Source organism: Oncorhynchus masou, chromosome 27, assembly GCF_036934945.1.
Source record: "Oncorhynchus masou masou isolate Uvic2021 chromosome 27, UVic_Omas_1.1, whole genome shotgun sequence".
Lineage (NCBI taxonomy): Eukaryota > Metazoa > Chordata > Actinopteri > Salmoniformes > Salmonidae > Oncorhynchus > Oncorhynchus masou.
The window spans coordinates 12,056,514-12,071,058 of record NC_088238.1 but is presented as its reverse complement, the minus strand read 5'-3'; the positions used below and the strand labels follow the sequence as shown (position 1 = coordinate 12,071,058).

Sequence of the window (14,545 nt, the reverse complement as noted above, 5' to 3'; positions counted from 1 at the left end):
AAAAACAGAATACCACTACAGTACACTACAGTACACACAGAACACTACAGTACACTACAGTACACAGAGCACAGTAGACTACAGTACACTACAGAGTACACTACAATCAGGGGAAAGTAGACACACAAATAATAATGGGGATCAAGGGAAAAACATAGGGACAAACACTACAAGTAGACTACAGACCAAAACTACAGTACAACTACAAATAGACTACAGAACACTATAGAACACTACAGTACACTACAGTAGACTACAGTACACTACAGAACACTACAGTACACTACAGAACACTACACTACAGAACACTACAGTACACTACAGTACACTACAGAACACTACAGTACACTACAGAACACTACAGTACACTACAGAACAATACAGTACACTACACTACAGTAGACTACAGAACACTACAGAACACTACAGAACACTACAGTACACTACAGAACACTACAGAACACTACAGAACACTACAGAACACTACAGAACACTACAGAACAAGGACAGAGAAAATATTGAAAACAATCAACAACAAGGTTTGCTTTCACTTACTGATCAATACATTGATCATTTAAATCAGGGATGTCAAAATCATTCCACAGAGGGCCGAGTGTCTCCAGGTTTTTGGTTTCAATTAAGACATAGACTACCAGCTGAGGGGAGTTCCTTACTATTACTTACTACTTATTAGTGACCTTAATTTATCAATCAATTACAAGGGAGGAGCGAGAACCTGCAGACACGCAGCCCTCCGTGGAATGAGTTTAACACGTGGATGAAGTCATCACCATGTGAGAAACATGGGAGCTGGTCAGTGTGAATGGCAGTACCCCACCTCTTCAAGGAATACCTAGGATAGGATAAGTAATCCTTCTCACCCCCCCCCTTAAATGATTTAGATGCACTATTGTAAAGTGGCTGTTCCACTGGATGTCAGAAGGTGAATTCACCAATTTGTAAGTCGCTCTGGATAAGAGCGTCTGCTAAATGACTTAAATGTAAATGTAAATGTACCATACTACTGTACACTGAGATTAAAGGGTTCCTAAAAGGGTTCCTTGGCTGTCCACATAGGACAGCCCTCTTTGGTTCCAGGTAGGACCCTTTTGCGTTCCATGTAGAACCCTCTGTAGAAAGGTGTTCTACCTGGAACCAGAAAGGGTTCTTCAAAGAGTTCTCCTATGGGGACAGCCGTGGAACCCTTTTAGGTTCTAGATAGCACCTTTTTTCTGAGCATCGCTTATGCACTAAACTAGCCTAATGAATGACAGTGAAACTGGTGATGGGGCTGGGGGGTGAACTGAATGAGCATTTTCACCCTGTATGTCCTGATTTGTCCCTCTTTGGGCTGTGAAGCCGACTTCCATCACGATCTGATGAAAAAAACAGAAAGAGAAAATTGAGGGCGAATGAAAACTCACGCAAACCTCTGTCTCTCTCTCCTCCCCTCCTAAATGATTCTGGTCATCACATGATGACAGAGAGAGAGACCCTTTCCTTAATACTCCTGGTCCCTTTAAATAGCTGTGTCACTGTACATCCTCCAGCTTCAAAAATACCACCAAGCAACACAGAATGTCCAGGAACAACATCAAGCAAGGTAGCTACCTCTAAGAACAAGCCAGGCAGTGCATGCAGAGAGCAGGGAGCAGGGAGCAGGGACCAAGGACCAGGGACCAGAGAGCAGGGACCAGGGACCAGGGAGCACTGACCAAGGACCAGGGACCAGGGAGCAGGGAGCAAGGACCAGGGACCAGGGAGCAGGGAGCATGGAGCATGGAGCAGGGACCAGGGACCAGGGACCAGGGAGCAGGGAGCAGGGAGCAGGGAGCAGGGAGCAAGGAGCAGGGACCAGGGACCAGGGACCAGGGAGCAAGGACCAGGGACCAGGGTGAAGGGAGCAGCAGAGCAGAGAGCAGGGACCAGGGAGCAGGGACCAGGGAGCAGGGACCAGGGAGCAGGGACCAGGGAGCAGGGACCAGGGAGCAGGGAGCAGGACCAGGGAGCAGGGACCAGGGAGCAGGGACCAGGGAGCAGGGAGCAGGGACCAGGGACCAGGAGCAGGGACCAGGGACCAGGGAGCAGGGACCAGGGAGCAGGGACCAGGGAGCAGGGACCAGCAGGGACCAGGGACCAGGGACTGAGGAGCTATACATGCATGCCTCTGCCTGTGGAACTAGATTCTCTCCTCTGTTTACCATCTCTTCTTCACTTTCTCTTTTCCTCTTCCTCCCTCAACCAGTCAGTCACTATCCAGTGTCAGTGTTGTCTCTCTTCATCCTCTTCTCCTTCTATTCCTCTGTCAGTGTCAGTGTTGTCTCTCTTCTCCGTCTACCCCTCTGTCAGTGTTCCCCTCTCCCTCCTGTCCTCACCCCTCTATCCTGCCCTTTCCTCCTTCTCATTGCTCTTCTCATTGTTCCCCTCTCCCTCTATATTTCCACCAGTTTGAGTGCTGCATCTGCCTTGTGAGACAGGATCCCATCCACACCTCTCTCTGTTCTTATTCTCAGTCTCTCTCTGCCAGTGTCAGTGCTGCTCCTGGCTGGTGAGAGGATCCTGTCCTCTCCCTCTATTGCCCTCCTCTCTCTCAACTCCTTCAACCTCCTCTCTATTTATCTAGTCCCTCTTTCTCTCTCCTCTCCTCTTCTCATCATCCTCATCCTTCTCCCTCTCTCCCTCTCTCTTCCAGTGTGGGCTCTGCTCATGGTGTTGGTGTGTGTGGAGCTGAGTGGCAGAGCGAGCGCGGCACCCATCTGTGTCCACGGCCAGGCGGGGTGCCACTTCCTCTCCCTGGCAGACCTCTTTGACCGGGTCATCCAGCACAGTGCCAGGATGCACAGCATCTCCAGTGACCTGCACGCTGAATTCGTAAGTTACCTTATCTTTCTCTAGTATGCTCAAGGTTACCTCTCTCTTTCTCTCTCTCTCTGTATCTCTGTCACTAATGACAGTCCTAGTCTCTTTCTCTCTCTGTACCTCTGTCACTAATGACACAGTCCTAGTCTCTCTCTCTCTCTGTATCTCTGTCACTAATGACACAGTCCTAGTCTCTTTCTCTCTCTGTATCTCTGTCACTAATGACACAGTCCTAGTCTCTTTCAATTCAATTCAATTCAATTCAAGGGCTTTATTGACATGGGAAACATGTGTTAACATTGCCAAAGCAAGTGAGGTAGATAACATATAAAGTGAAATAAACAATAAAAATTAACAGTAGACATCACACATACAGAAGTTTCAAAACAATAAAGACATTACAAATGTCATATTATATATATACAGTGTTTTTACAATGTACAAATGGTTAAGGACACAATATAAAATAAATAAGCATAGATATGGGTTGTATTTACAATGGTGCGTGTTCTTCACTGGTTGCCCTTTTCTCGTGGCAACAGGTCACAAATCTTGCTGCTCTGATGGCACACTGTGGAATTTCACCCAGTAGATATGGGAGTTTTTCAAAATTGGATTTGTTTTCGAATTCTTTGTGGATCTGTGTAATCTGAGGGAAATATGTCTCTCTAATATGGTCATACATTGGGCAGGAGGTTAGGAAGTGCAGCTCAGTTTCCACCTCATTTTGTGGGCAGTGAGCACATAGCCTGTCTTCTCTTGAGAGCCATGTCTGCCTACGGCGGCCTTTCTCAATAGCAAGGCTATGCTCGCTGAGTCTGTACATAGTCAAAGCTTTCCTTAATTTTGGGTCAGTCACAGTGGTCAGGTATTCTGCCGCTGTGTACTCTCTGTGTAGGGCCAAATAGCATTCTAGTTTGCTCTGTTTTTTTGTTAATTCTTTCCAATGTGTCAAGTAATTATCTTTTTGTTTTCTCATGATTTGGTTGGGTCTAATTGTGCTGCTGTCATGGGGCTCTGTAGGGTGTGTTTGTGAACAGAGCCCCAGGACCAGCTTGCTTAGGGGACTCTTCTCCAGGTTCATATCTCTGTAGGTGATGGCTTTGTTGTGGAAGGTTTGGGAATCGCTTCCTTTTAGGTGGTTATAGAATTTAACAGCTCTTTTCTGGATTTTGATAATTAGTGGGTATTGGCCTAATTCTGCTCTGCATGCATTATTTGGTGTTCTACGTTGTACACAGAGGATATTTTTGCAGAATTCTGCGTGCAGAGTCTCAATTTGGTGTTTGTCCCATTTTGTGAAGTCTTGGTTGGTGAGCGGACCCCAGACCTTACAACCATAAAGGGCAATGGGCTCTATGACTGATTCAAGTATTTTTAGCCAAATCCTAATTGGTATGTTGAAATTTATGTTCCTTTTGATGGCATAGAATGCCCTTCTTGCCTTGTCTCTCAGATCGTTCACAGCTTTGTGGAAGTTACCTGTGGCGCTGATGTTTAGGCCAAGGTATGTATAGTTTTTTGTGTGCTCTAGGGCAACAGTGTCTAGATGGAATTTGTATTTGTGGTCCTGGTGACTGGACCTTTTTTGGAACACCATTATTTTGGTCATACTGAGATTTACTGTCAGGGCCCAGGTCTGACAGAATCTGTGCATAAGATCTAGGTGCTGCTGTAGGCCCTCCTTGGTTGGTGACAGAAGCACCAGATCATCAGCAAACAGCAGACATTTGACTTCAGATTCTAGTAGGGTGAGGCCGGGTGCTGCAGACTTTTCTAGTGCCCGGGCCAGTTCGTTGATATATATGTTGAAGAGGGTGGGGCTTAAGCTGCATCCCTATCTAACCCCACGACCCTGTGTGAAGAAATTTGTGTGTTTTTTGCCAATTTTAACCGCACACTTGTTGTTTGTGTACATGGATTTTATGATGTCGTATGTTTTACCCCCAACACCACTTTCCATCAGTTTGTATAGCAGACCCTCATGCCAAATTGAGTCGAAGGCTTTTTGAAACCAACAAAGCATGAGAAAACTTTGCCTTTGTTTTGGTTTGTTTGGTTGTCAATTAGGGTGTGCAGGGTGAATACATGGTCTGTTGTACGGTAATTTGGTAAAAAGCCAATTTGACATTTGCTCAGTACATTGTTTTCATTGAGGAAGTGTACGAGTCTGCTGTTAATGATAATGCAGATGATTTTCCCAAGGTTACTGTTGACGCATATTCCACGGTAGTTATTGGGGTCAAATTTGTCTCCATTTTTGTGGATTGGGGTGATCAGTCCTTGGTTCCAAATATTGGGGAAGGTGCCAGAGCTAAGGATGATGTTAAAGAGTTTTAGTATAGCCAATTGGAATTTGTTGTCTGTATATTTGATCATTTCATTGAGGATACCATCAACACCACAGGCCTTTTTGGGTTGGAGGGTTTTTATTTTGTCCTGTAACTCATTCAATGTAATTGGAGAATCCAGTGGGTTCTGGTAGTCTTTAATAGTTGATTCTAAGATCTGTATTTGATCATGTATATGTTTTTGCTCTTTATTCTTTGTTATAGAGCCAAAAAGATTGGAAAAGTGGTTTACCCATACATCTCCATTTTGGATAGATAATTCTTCGTGTTGTTGTTTGTTTAGTGTTTTCCAATTTTCCCAGAAGTGGTTAGAGTCTATGGATTCTTCAATTACATTGAGCTGATTTCTGACATGCTGTTCCTTCTTTTTCCGTAGTGTATTTCTGTATTGTTTTAGTGATTCACCATAGTGAAGGCGTAGACTCAGGTTTTCCGGGTCTCTATGTTTTTGGTTAGACAGGTTTCTCAATTTCTTTCTTAGATTTTTGCATTCTTCATCAAACCATTTGTCATTGTTGTTAATTTTCTTCGGTTTTCTATTTGAGATTTTTAGATTTGATAGGGAAGCTGAGAGGTCAAATATACTGTTAAGATTTTCTACTGCCAAGTTTACACCTTCACTATTACAGTGGAACGTTTTACCCAGGAAATTGTCTAAAAGGGATTGAATTTGTCTCTCTGTATGTCTCTGTCACTAATGACACAGTCCTAGTCTCTTTCTCTCTCTGTATGTCTCTGTCACTAATGACACAGTCCTAGTCTCTTTCTCTCTCTGTATGTCTCTGTCACTAATGACACAGTCCTAGTCTCTTTCTCTCTCTGTATGTCTCTGTCACTAATGACACAGTCCTAGTCTCTTTCTCTCTCTGTATCTCTGTCACTAATGACACAGTCCTAGTCTCTTTCTCTCTCTGTATGTCTCTGTCACTAATGACACAGTCCTAGTCTCTTTCTCTCTCTGTATCTCTGTCACTAATGACACAGTCCTAGTCTCTTTCTCTCTCTGTATCTCTGTCACTAATGACACAGTCCTAGTCTCTTTCTCTCTCTGTATCTCTGTCACTAATGACACAGTCCTAGTCTCTTTCTCTCTCTGTATGTCTCTGTCACTAATGACACAGTCCTAGTCTCTTTCTCTCTCTGTATGTCTCTGTCACTAATGACACAGTCCTAGTCTCTTTCTCTCTCTGTATCTCTGTCACTAATGACACAGTCCTAGTCTCTTTCTCTCTCTCTCTCTGTATGTCTCTGTCACTAATGACACAGTCCTAGTCTCTTTCTCTCTCTGTATCTCTGTCACTAATGACACAGTCCTAGTCTCTTTCTCTCTCTCTCTGTATCTCTGTCACTAATGACACAGTCCTAGTCTCTTTCTCTCTCTGTATGTCTCTGTCACTAATTACACAGTCCTAGTCTCTTTCTCTCTCTGTATGTCTCTGTCACTAATTACACAGTCCTAGTCTCTTTCTTTCTCTCTCTGTATCTCTGTCACTAATGACACAGTCCTAGTCTCTCTCTCTCTCTGTATCTCTGTCACTAATGACACAGTCCTAGTCTCTTTCTCTCTCTCTCTGTATCTCTGTCACTAATGACACAGTCCTGGTCTCTTTCTCTCTCTCTCTCTCTCTCTCTGTATGTCTCTGTCACTAATGACAGAACCCACTATAACACTATGTGGTTGTTGATGTGACATGTTGGTTTGGGATAATCATGATTTTAAGATGGAAATCTTGATGTTAAGAACAACAGTCTTTCAACATGACATGTAGTAGATCATTAAATCAAATCAAAGTGTATTTGTCACGTGCGCCGACCACAACAGGTATTTCACACCTTACAGTGAAATACTTACTTACAGGCTCTAACCAATAGTGCAAAAGGGTATTAGGTGAACCATAGGTAAGTAAAGAATTAAAAACAACAGTAAAAAGACACTGAAAAATAACAGTAGTGAGGCTTTATACAGTAGAGAGGCTATATACAGTAGAGAGGCTATATACAGTAGAGAGGCTATATACAGTAGAGAGGCTATATACAGTAGCGAGAACAGTCTATGACTGGGGTGGCTGGGTCTTTGACCATTTTTAGGGCCTTCCTCTGACACCGCCTGGTGTAGAGGTCCTGGATGGCAGGCAGCTTGGCCCCAGTGATGTACTGGGCTGTACGCACTACGCTCTGTAGTGCCTTGGAGTGCCTCTGGAGGCCGAGCAGTTACTGTACCAGGCAGTGATGCAACCAGTCAGGATGCTCTCGATGTTGCAGCTGTAGAACGTTTTGAGGATCTCAGGACCCAGGCCAAATCATTTTAGTTTCCTGAGGGGGAATAGGCTTTGTTGTGCCCTCTTCACGACGGTCTTGGTGTGTTTGGACCATTCTATTTTTTGGATGATGTGGAGACCAAGGAAGTTGAAGCTCTCAACCTGCTCCACTACAGTCCCGTCAATGAGAATGGGGGCATACTTGGTCCTCCTTTTCCTGTGGTCCACAATCATCTCCTTAGTCTTGGTTATGTTGAGGGATAGGTTGTTATTCTGGCACCACCTGGCCAGGTCTCTGACCGCCTCCCTATAGGCTGTCTCGTCGTTGTCGGTGATCAGGCCTACCACTGTTGTGTTGTCAGCAAACTTAATGATGGTGTTGGAGTCGTGCCTGGCCATGCAGTCGTGGGGGAACAGGGAGTACAGGAGGGGACTGAACACGCACCCCTTGGGGGCTCCAGTGTTGAGGATCAGCGTGGCAGATGTGCTGCTACCTACCCTTACCACATGGGGGCAGCCTGTCAGGAAGTCCAGGATCCAGTTGCAGAGGGAGGTGTTTAGTCCCAGGATCTTTAGCTTAGTGATGAGCTTTGAGGGTACTATGGTGTTTAACGCTGAGCTGTAGTCAATGAATAGCATTCTCACATAAGTGTTCCTTTTGTCCATGTGGGAAAGGGTAGTGTGGAGTGCAATAGAGATTGCATCATCTGTGGATCTGTTTGGGCGTATGCAAATTGGAGTGGGTCTAGGGTTTCTGGGATAATGGTGTTGATGTGAGCCATTAACAGCCTTTCAAAGCACTTCATGGCTACGGACGTGAGTGCTACGGGTCTGTAGTAATTTAGGCAGGTTACCTTTGTGTTCTTGGGCACAGGGACTATTGTTGTCTGCTTGAAACATGTTGGTATTACAGACTCAATTAAGGACATGTTGAAAATGTCAGTGAAGACACCTGCCAGTTCGTCAGCACATGCCCGGAGCACCCGTCCTGGTAATTCGTCTGGCCCCACAGCCTTGTGTATGTTGACCTGTTCAAATGTCTTACTCACGTCGGCTACGGAGAGCGTGATCACACAGTCGTCCGGAACAGCTGATGCTCTCATGCATGCCTAAGTGTTGTTTGCCATGAAGCAAGCATAGAAGTGATTTAACTTGTCTCGTAGGCTTGTGTCACTGGGCAGCTCGCGGCTGTGCTTCCCTTTGTAGTCTGTAATAGTTTGCAAGCCCTGCCACATAAGACGAGCATCGGAGCTGGTGTAATATGATTCAATCTTAGCCCTTTATTGACACTTTGCCTGTTTGATGGATCGTCGCAGGGCATAGCAGAATTTATTGTCAGCTTCCGGGTTAGAGTCCCGCACCTTGAAAGCGGCGGCTCTGCCATTTAGCTCAATGCGAATGTTGCCTGTAATCCATGGCTTCTGGTTGGGGTATGTACGTACAGTCACTGTGGGGACAACATCCTCGACGCACTTATTGATGAAGCCAGTGATGGATGTGGTGTATTCCTCAATGCCATCGGAAGAATCCCAGAACATATTCCAGTCTGAGAAAGCAAAGCAGTCCTGTAGTTTAGCATCTGCTGCATATGTCATTGCTGCTTCCTGCTTTCATTTTTGCTTGTAAGCAGGAATCAGGAGGATAGAGTTGTGGTCGGATTTACCAAATGAAGGGCGAGGGAGAGCGTTGTATGTGTCTCTGTGTGTGGAGTACAGGTGATCTAGAATTTGTTTTCCTCTGGAATCACATTTAACATGTTAATAGAAATTTGGTAGAACTGATTTAAGTTTCTCTGCATTAAAGACTATGGCCACTAGGAGCGCCACCTCTGGGTGAATGGTTTCCTGTTTGCTTATTTCCTTATACAGCTGACTGATTGCGGTCTTAGCGCCAGCATCTGTCTGTGGTGGTAAATAAACAGCCACGAAAAGTATATCTGAAACTCTCTAGGCAAGTAGTGTGGCCTGCAATGTATCACAATATACGCTGTTGTTTACAAATATGCACAGACCCCCCCTCCTCTTACCGGAGTGTCCTGTTCTATCTTGCCGGTGCAGCGTATATCCCGCTAGCTGAATATCCATGTCGTCATTCAAACACGATTCCGTGAAACACAGGATATTACAGTTTTTGATGTCCCGTTGGTAGGATATTCGTGATTGTACCTCGTCTAATTTATTGTCCAATGATGGCACGTTGGTGAGTAGTATTGATGGTAACGGCAGCTTTCCCACTCGCAGTCTGCGGGTCCCCACGAGGCATCCCGCTCGGTGTCCCCTGTACCTGCGTTTCTTCCTCTTACAAATAATGGGGATGTTGGCCCTGTCGGGTGTTTAGAGAATGTCCTGTGCGTCCTGCTTGTTGAAGAAAACATCTTTGTCTAATCCGAGGTGATTGATCGCTGTCCTGATATCCAGAAGCTCTTTTCTGCTGTAAGATACGGTTGCAGAAACATGATGTACAAAATAAATTACAAATAACGCGGAAAAAACACATAACAGCACAATTGGTTGGACGTCTGTAAAACTGCTGCCATTTCTTCCGGCACCATTTTTTTTGCTGATTTCAATTTAGTAAGAGGAAATTGCATGTTTAAAGTGATAGTTCACCCAAATGACAAAATAACATATTGGTTTCCTTACCCTGTAAGCAGTCTATTGCCAAGGTAAGACATTAGTCTATTGTCAAGGCAAGAGAGCAGTCTATTGCCAAGGTAAGACAGCAGTCTATTGCCAAGGTAAGACAGTGGTCTATTGTCAAGGTAAGAGACCAGTCTATTGTCAAGATAAGACATTAGTCTATTGTCAAGGTAAGACAGCAGTCTATTGCCAAGATAAGACATTAGTCCATTGTCAAGGTAAGACAGCAGTCTATTGTCAAGGTTAGACAGCAGTCTATTGTCAAGGTAAGACAGCAGTCTATTTCCAAGGTAAGACAGCAGTCTATTGTCAAGGTAAGACAGCAGTCTATTTCCAAGGTAAGACAGCAGTCTATTTCCAAGGTAAGACAGCAGTCGATTGCCAAGGTTAGACAGCAGTCTATTATAATTTTGTGATTTGGTGAACTATCCCTTTAAAGGTTCTACAAGCTTTTTGTTTCTTTGCTTTCGAAGGCTTTGCTCTTCAGAGATGCAGCTCCTTTGACTATCTGACCTTTTGCTTTCTACCTACGTCTTCCCTGTCAACTCAATTCCTATTTCTCTCCTTTCTTCTTCCCTCCTTCAGGAGCAATATGTTCTGCCAAGCAGAAATCATATTGGCAGGATAAACCGCCACTGCCATACAGCCACCATACTAACCCCTAATGGCAAAGAGAACGCGCAGAGACTGGCTGTGAGTCTTACAACTCTGTTTAATCAACTATTGTTTACCATAGCACTACCCCTCTCTGCGTTCTGTAATAACCTTGTCCCTTGTCTGTTCCCTGATGGTACTACCCCTCTCTGCTTCCTGTAATAACCTTGTCCCTTGTCTGTTCCCTGATGGTACCACCCCTCTCTGCTTCCTGTAGTAACCTTGTCTGTTCCCTGATGGTACTACCCCTCTCTGCTTCCTGTAGTAACCTTGTCCCTTGTCTGTTCCCTGATGGTACCACCCCTCTCTGCTTCCTGTAGTAACCTTGTCCCTTGTCTGTTCCCTGATGGTACTACCCCTCTCTGCTTCCTGTAGTAACCTTGTCTGTTCCCTGATGGTACCACCCTCTCTGCTTCCTGTAGTAACCTTGTCTGCCCTGATGGTACCACCCCTCTCTGCTTCCTGTAGTAACCTTGTCTGTTCCCTGATGGTACCACCCCTCTCTGCTTCCTGTAGTAACCTTGTCTGTTCCCTGATGGTACCACCCCTCTCTGCTTCCTGTAGTAACCTTGTCTGTTCCCTGATGGTACCACCCCTCTCTGCTTTCTGTAATAACCTTGTCTGTTCCCTGATGGTACCACCCCTCTCTGCTGATGGTACCACCCCTGTTCTGTAATAACCTTGTCTGTTCCCTAATGGTACCACCCCTCTCTGCTTCCTGTAGTAACCTTGTCCCTTGTCTGTTCCCTGATGGTACCACCCCTCTCTGCTTCCTGTAGTAACCTTGTCCCTTGTCTGTTCCCTGATGGTACCACCCCTCTCTGCTTCCTGTAGTAACCTTGTCCCTTGTCTGTTCCCTGATGGTACCACCCTCTCTGCTTCCTGTAGTAACCTTGTCCCTTGTCTGTTCCCTGATGGTACCACCCCTCTCTGCTTCCTGTAGTAACCTTGTCTGTTCCCTGATGGTACCACCCCTCTCTGCTTCCTGTAGTAACCTTGTCTGTTCCCTGATGGTACCACCCCTCTCTGCTTCCTGTAGTAACCTTGTCCCTTGTCTGTTCCCTGATGGTACCACCCCTCTCTGCTTCCTGTAGTAACCTTGTCTGTTCCCTGATGGTACCACCCCTCTCTGCTTCCTGTAGTAACCTTGTCTGTTCCCTGATGGTACCACCCCTCTCTGCTTCCTGTAGTAACCTTGTCTGTTCCCTGATGGTACCACCCCTCTCTGCTTCCTGTAGTAACCTTGTCTGTTCCCTGATGGTACCACCCCTCTCTGCTTCCTGTAGTAACCTTGTCTGTTCCCTGATGGTACCACCCCTCTCTGCTTCCTGTAGTAACCTTGTCTGTTCCCTGATGGTACCACCCCTCTCTGCTTCCTGTAGTAACCTTGTCTGTTCCCTGATGGTACCACCCCTCTCTGCTTCCTGTAGTAACCTTGTCTGTTCCCTGATGGTACCACCCTCTCTGCTTCCTGTAATAACCTTGTCCCTTGTCTGTTCCCTGATGGTACCACCCCTCTCTGCTTCCTGTAGTAACCTTGTCTGTTCCCTGATGGTACCACCCCTCTCTGCTTCCTGTAGTAACCTTGTCTGTTCCCTGATGGTACCACCCCTCTCTGCTTCCTGTAGTAACCTTGTCTGTTCCCTGATGGTACCACCCCTCTCTGCTTCCTGTAGTAACCTTGTCTGTTCCCTGATGGTACCACCCCTCTCTGCTTCCTGTAGTAACCTTGTCTGTTCCCTGATGGTACCACCCCTCTCTGCTTCCTGTAGTAACCTTGTCTGTTCCCTGATGGTACCACCCCTCTCTGCTTCCTGTAGTAACCTTGTCTGTTCCCTGATGGTACCACCCCTCTCTGCTTCCTGTAGTAACCTTGTCTGTTCCCTGATGGTACCACCCCTCTCTGCTTCCTGTAGTAACCTTGTCCCTTGTCTGTTCCCTGATGGTACCACCCCTCTCTGCTTCCTGTAGTAACCTTGTCTGTTCCCTGATGGTACCACCCCTCTCTGCTTCCTGTAGTAACCTTGTCTGTTCCCTGATGGTACCACCCCTCTCTGCTTCCTGTAGTAACCTTGTCCCTTGTCTGTTCCCTGATGGTACCACCCCTCTCTGCTTCCTGTAGTAACCTTGTCCCTTGTCTGTTCCCTGATGGTACCACCCCTCTCTGCTTCCTGTAGTAACCTTGTCTGTTCCCTGATGGTACCACCCCTCTCTGCTTCCTGTAGTAACCTTGTCTGTTCCCTGATGGTACCACCCCTCTCTGCTTCCTGTAGTAACCTTGTCTGTTCCCTGATGGTACCACCCCTCTCTGCTTCCTGTAGTAACCTTGTCTGTTCCCTGATGGTACCACCCCTCTCTGCTTCCTGTAGTAACCTTGTCTGTTCCCTGATGGTACCACCCCTCTCTGCTTCCTGTAGTAACCTTGTCTGTTCCCTGATGGTACCACCCCTCTCTGCTTCCTGTAGTAACCTTGTCTGTTCCCTGATGGTACCACCCCTCTCTGCTTCCTGTAGTAACCTTGTCTGTTCCCTGATGGTACCACCCCTCTCTGCTTTCTGTAATAACCTTGTCTGTTCCCTGATGGTACCACCCCTCTCTGCTTCCTGTAGTAACCTTGTCTGTTCCCTGATGGTACCACCCTCTCTGCTTCCTGTAGTAACCTTGTCTGTTCCCTGATGGTACCACCCCTCTCTGCTTCCTGTAGTAACCTTGTCTGTTCCCTGATGGTACCACCCCTCTCTGCTTCCTGTAGTAACCTTGTCCCTTGTCTGTTCCCTGATGGTACCACCCCTCTCTGCTTCCTATAGTACCCATGTCTGTCTCCAGATGTAGACTGCTTCTATGTCTTTGCTTGTGTCTGTCTTCTCTCTTTCAACACTCAATAACCAACTCTACAAGAACATACAAGTATAATCTCTCGCTCTCTCTCTCTCCTCAGAGAGAGGAGTTAACAGAGGTGATTCTGAAGCTGCTGGTAGCATGGAAGGATCCTCTGTGGCAGTTCCACCAGAACATGGTTCACCAGGATGACTTCAACAACTTCAGCTCCAACAAAGCACTGGAGATGAGCTACATGGTGCACGAACTCCGCAAGGGAGTCGAGAAGGTGGCTGATAAGGTAAGACGAAGACGGAGGGAGAAGATGGCTGATAGGGTAAGACGAAGACGGAGGGAGAAGATGGCTGATAGGGTAAGACGAAGACGGAGGGAGAAGGTGGCTGATAGGGTAAGACTTGACGGAGGGAGTTGGCTGATAGGGTAAGTAAGACTTCCTGTAGTAACCTTGTCTGTTCCCTGATAGGGTAAGACCGGGGAGAATGGCTGATAGGGTAAGACGAAGACTGGGGGAGAAGGTGGCTGATAGGGTAAGACGAAGGTCTGTTCCCTGACGGGGTACCACCCCTCTCTGCTGGCTGATAGGGTAAGACGAAGACGGGGGAGAAGGTGGCTGATAGGGTAAGACGAAGACGGGGGAGAAGATGGCTGATAGGGTAAGTCGAAGACGGGGAGAAGGATGGCTCTACAAGAACAGATAAGATGGCTGATAGGGTAAGACTCAGAGAGAGGGAGAAGATGGCTGATGAAGCTGGCTGATAGGGTAAGACGAAGACGGAGGGAGAAGATGGCTGATAGGGTAAGACGAAGACGGGGGAGAAGGTGGCTGATAGGGTAAGACGAAGACGGGGGAGAAGGTGGCTGATAGGGTAAGACGAAGATGGAGGGAGAAGGTGGCAACGGGGAGGGAGAAGAATGGCTGATAGGTGGCTGTAAGATAGGGTAAGGG

The 14,545-nt window shown here is 46.5% G+C and overlaps 1 protein-coding gene across 1 annotated transcript; it reads left to right on the top strand.

The window, feature by feature from the left end:
* Window positions 1-1,578: 1,578 nt before the first annotated feature.
* On the top strand, window positions 1,579-14,086 carry prl2 (prolactin 2). Its single transcript, XM_064940929.1, has 5 exons — window positions 1,579-1,603; window positions 2,693-2,871; window positions 10,693-10,800; window positions 13,700-13,879; window positions 14,063-14,086. The coding sequence occupies exons 1-5, from the start codon at window positions 1,579-1,581 to the stop codon at window positions 14,084-14,086; spliced, it is 516 nt and encodes a 171-aa protein (XP_064797001.1).
* Window positions 14,087-14,545: the final 459 nt, after the last annotated feature.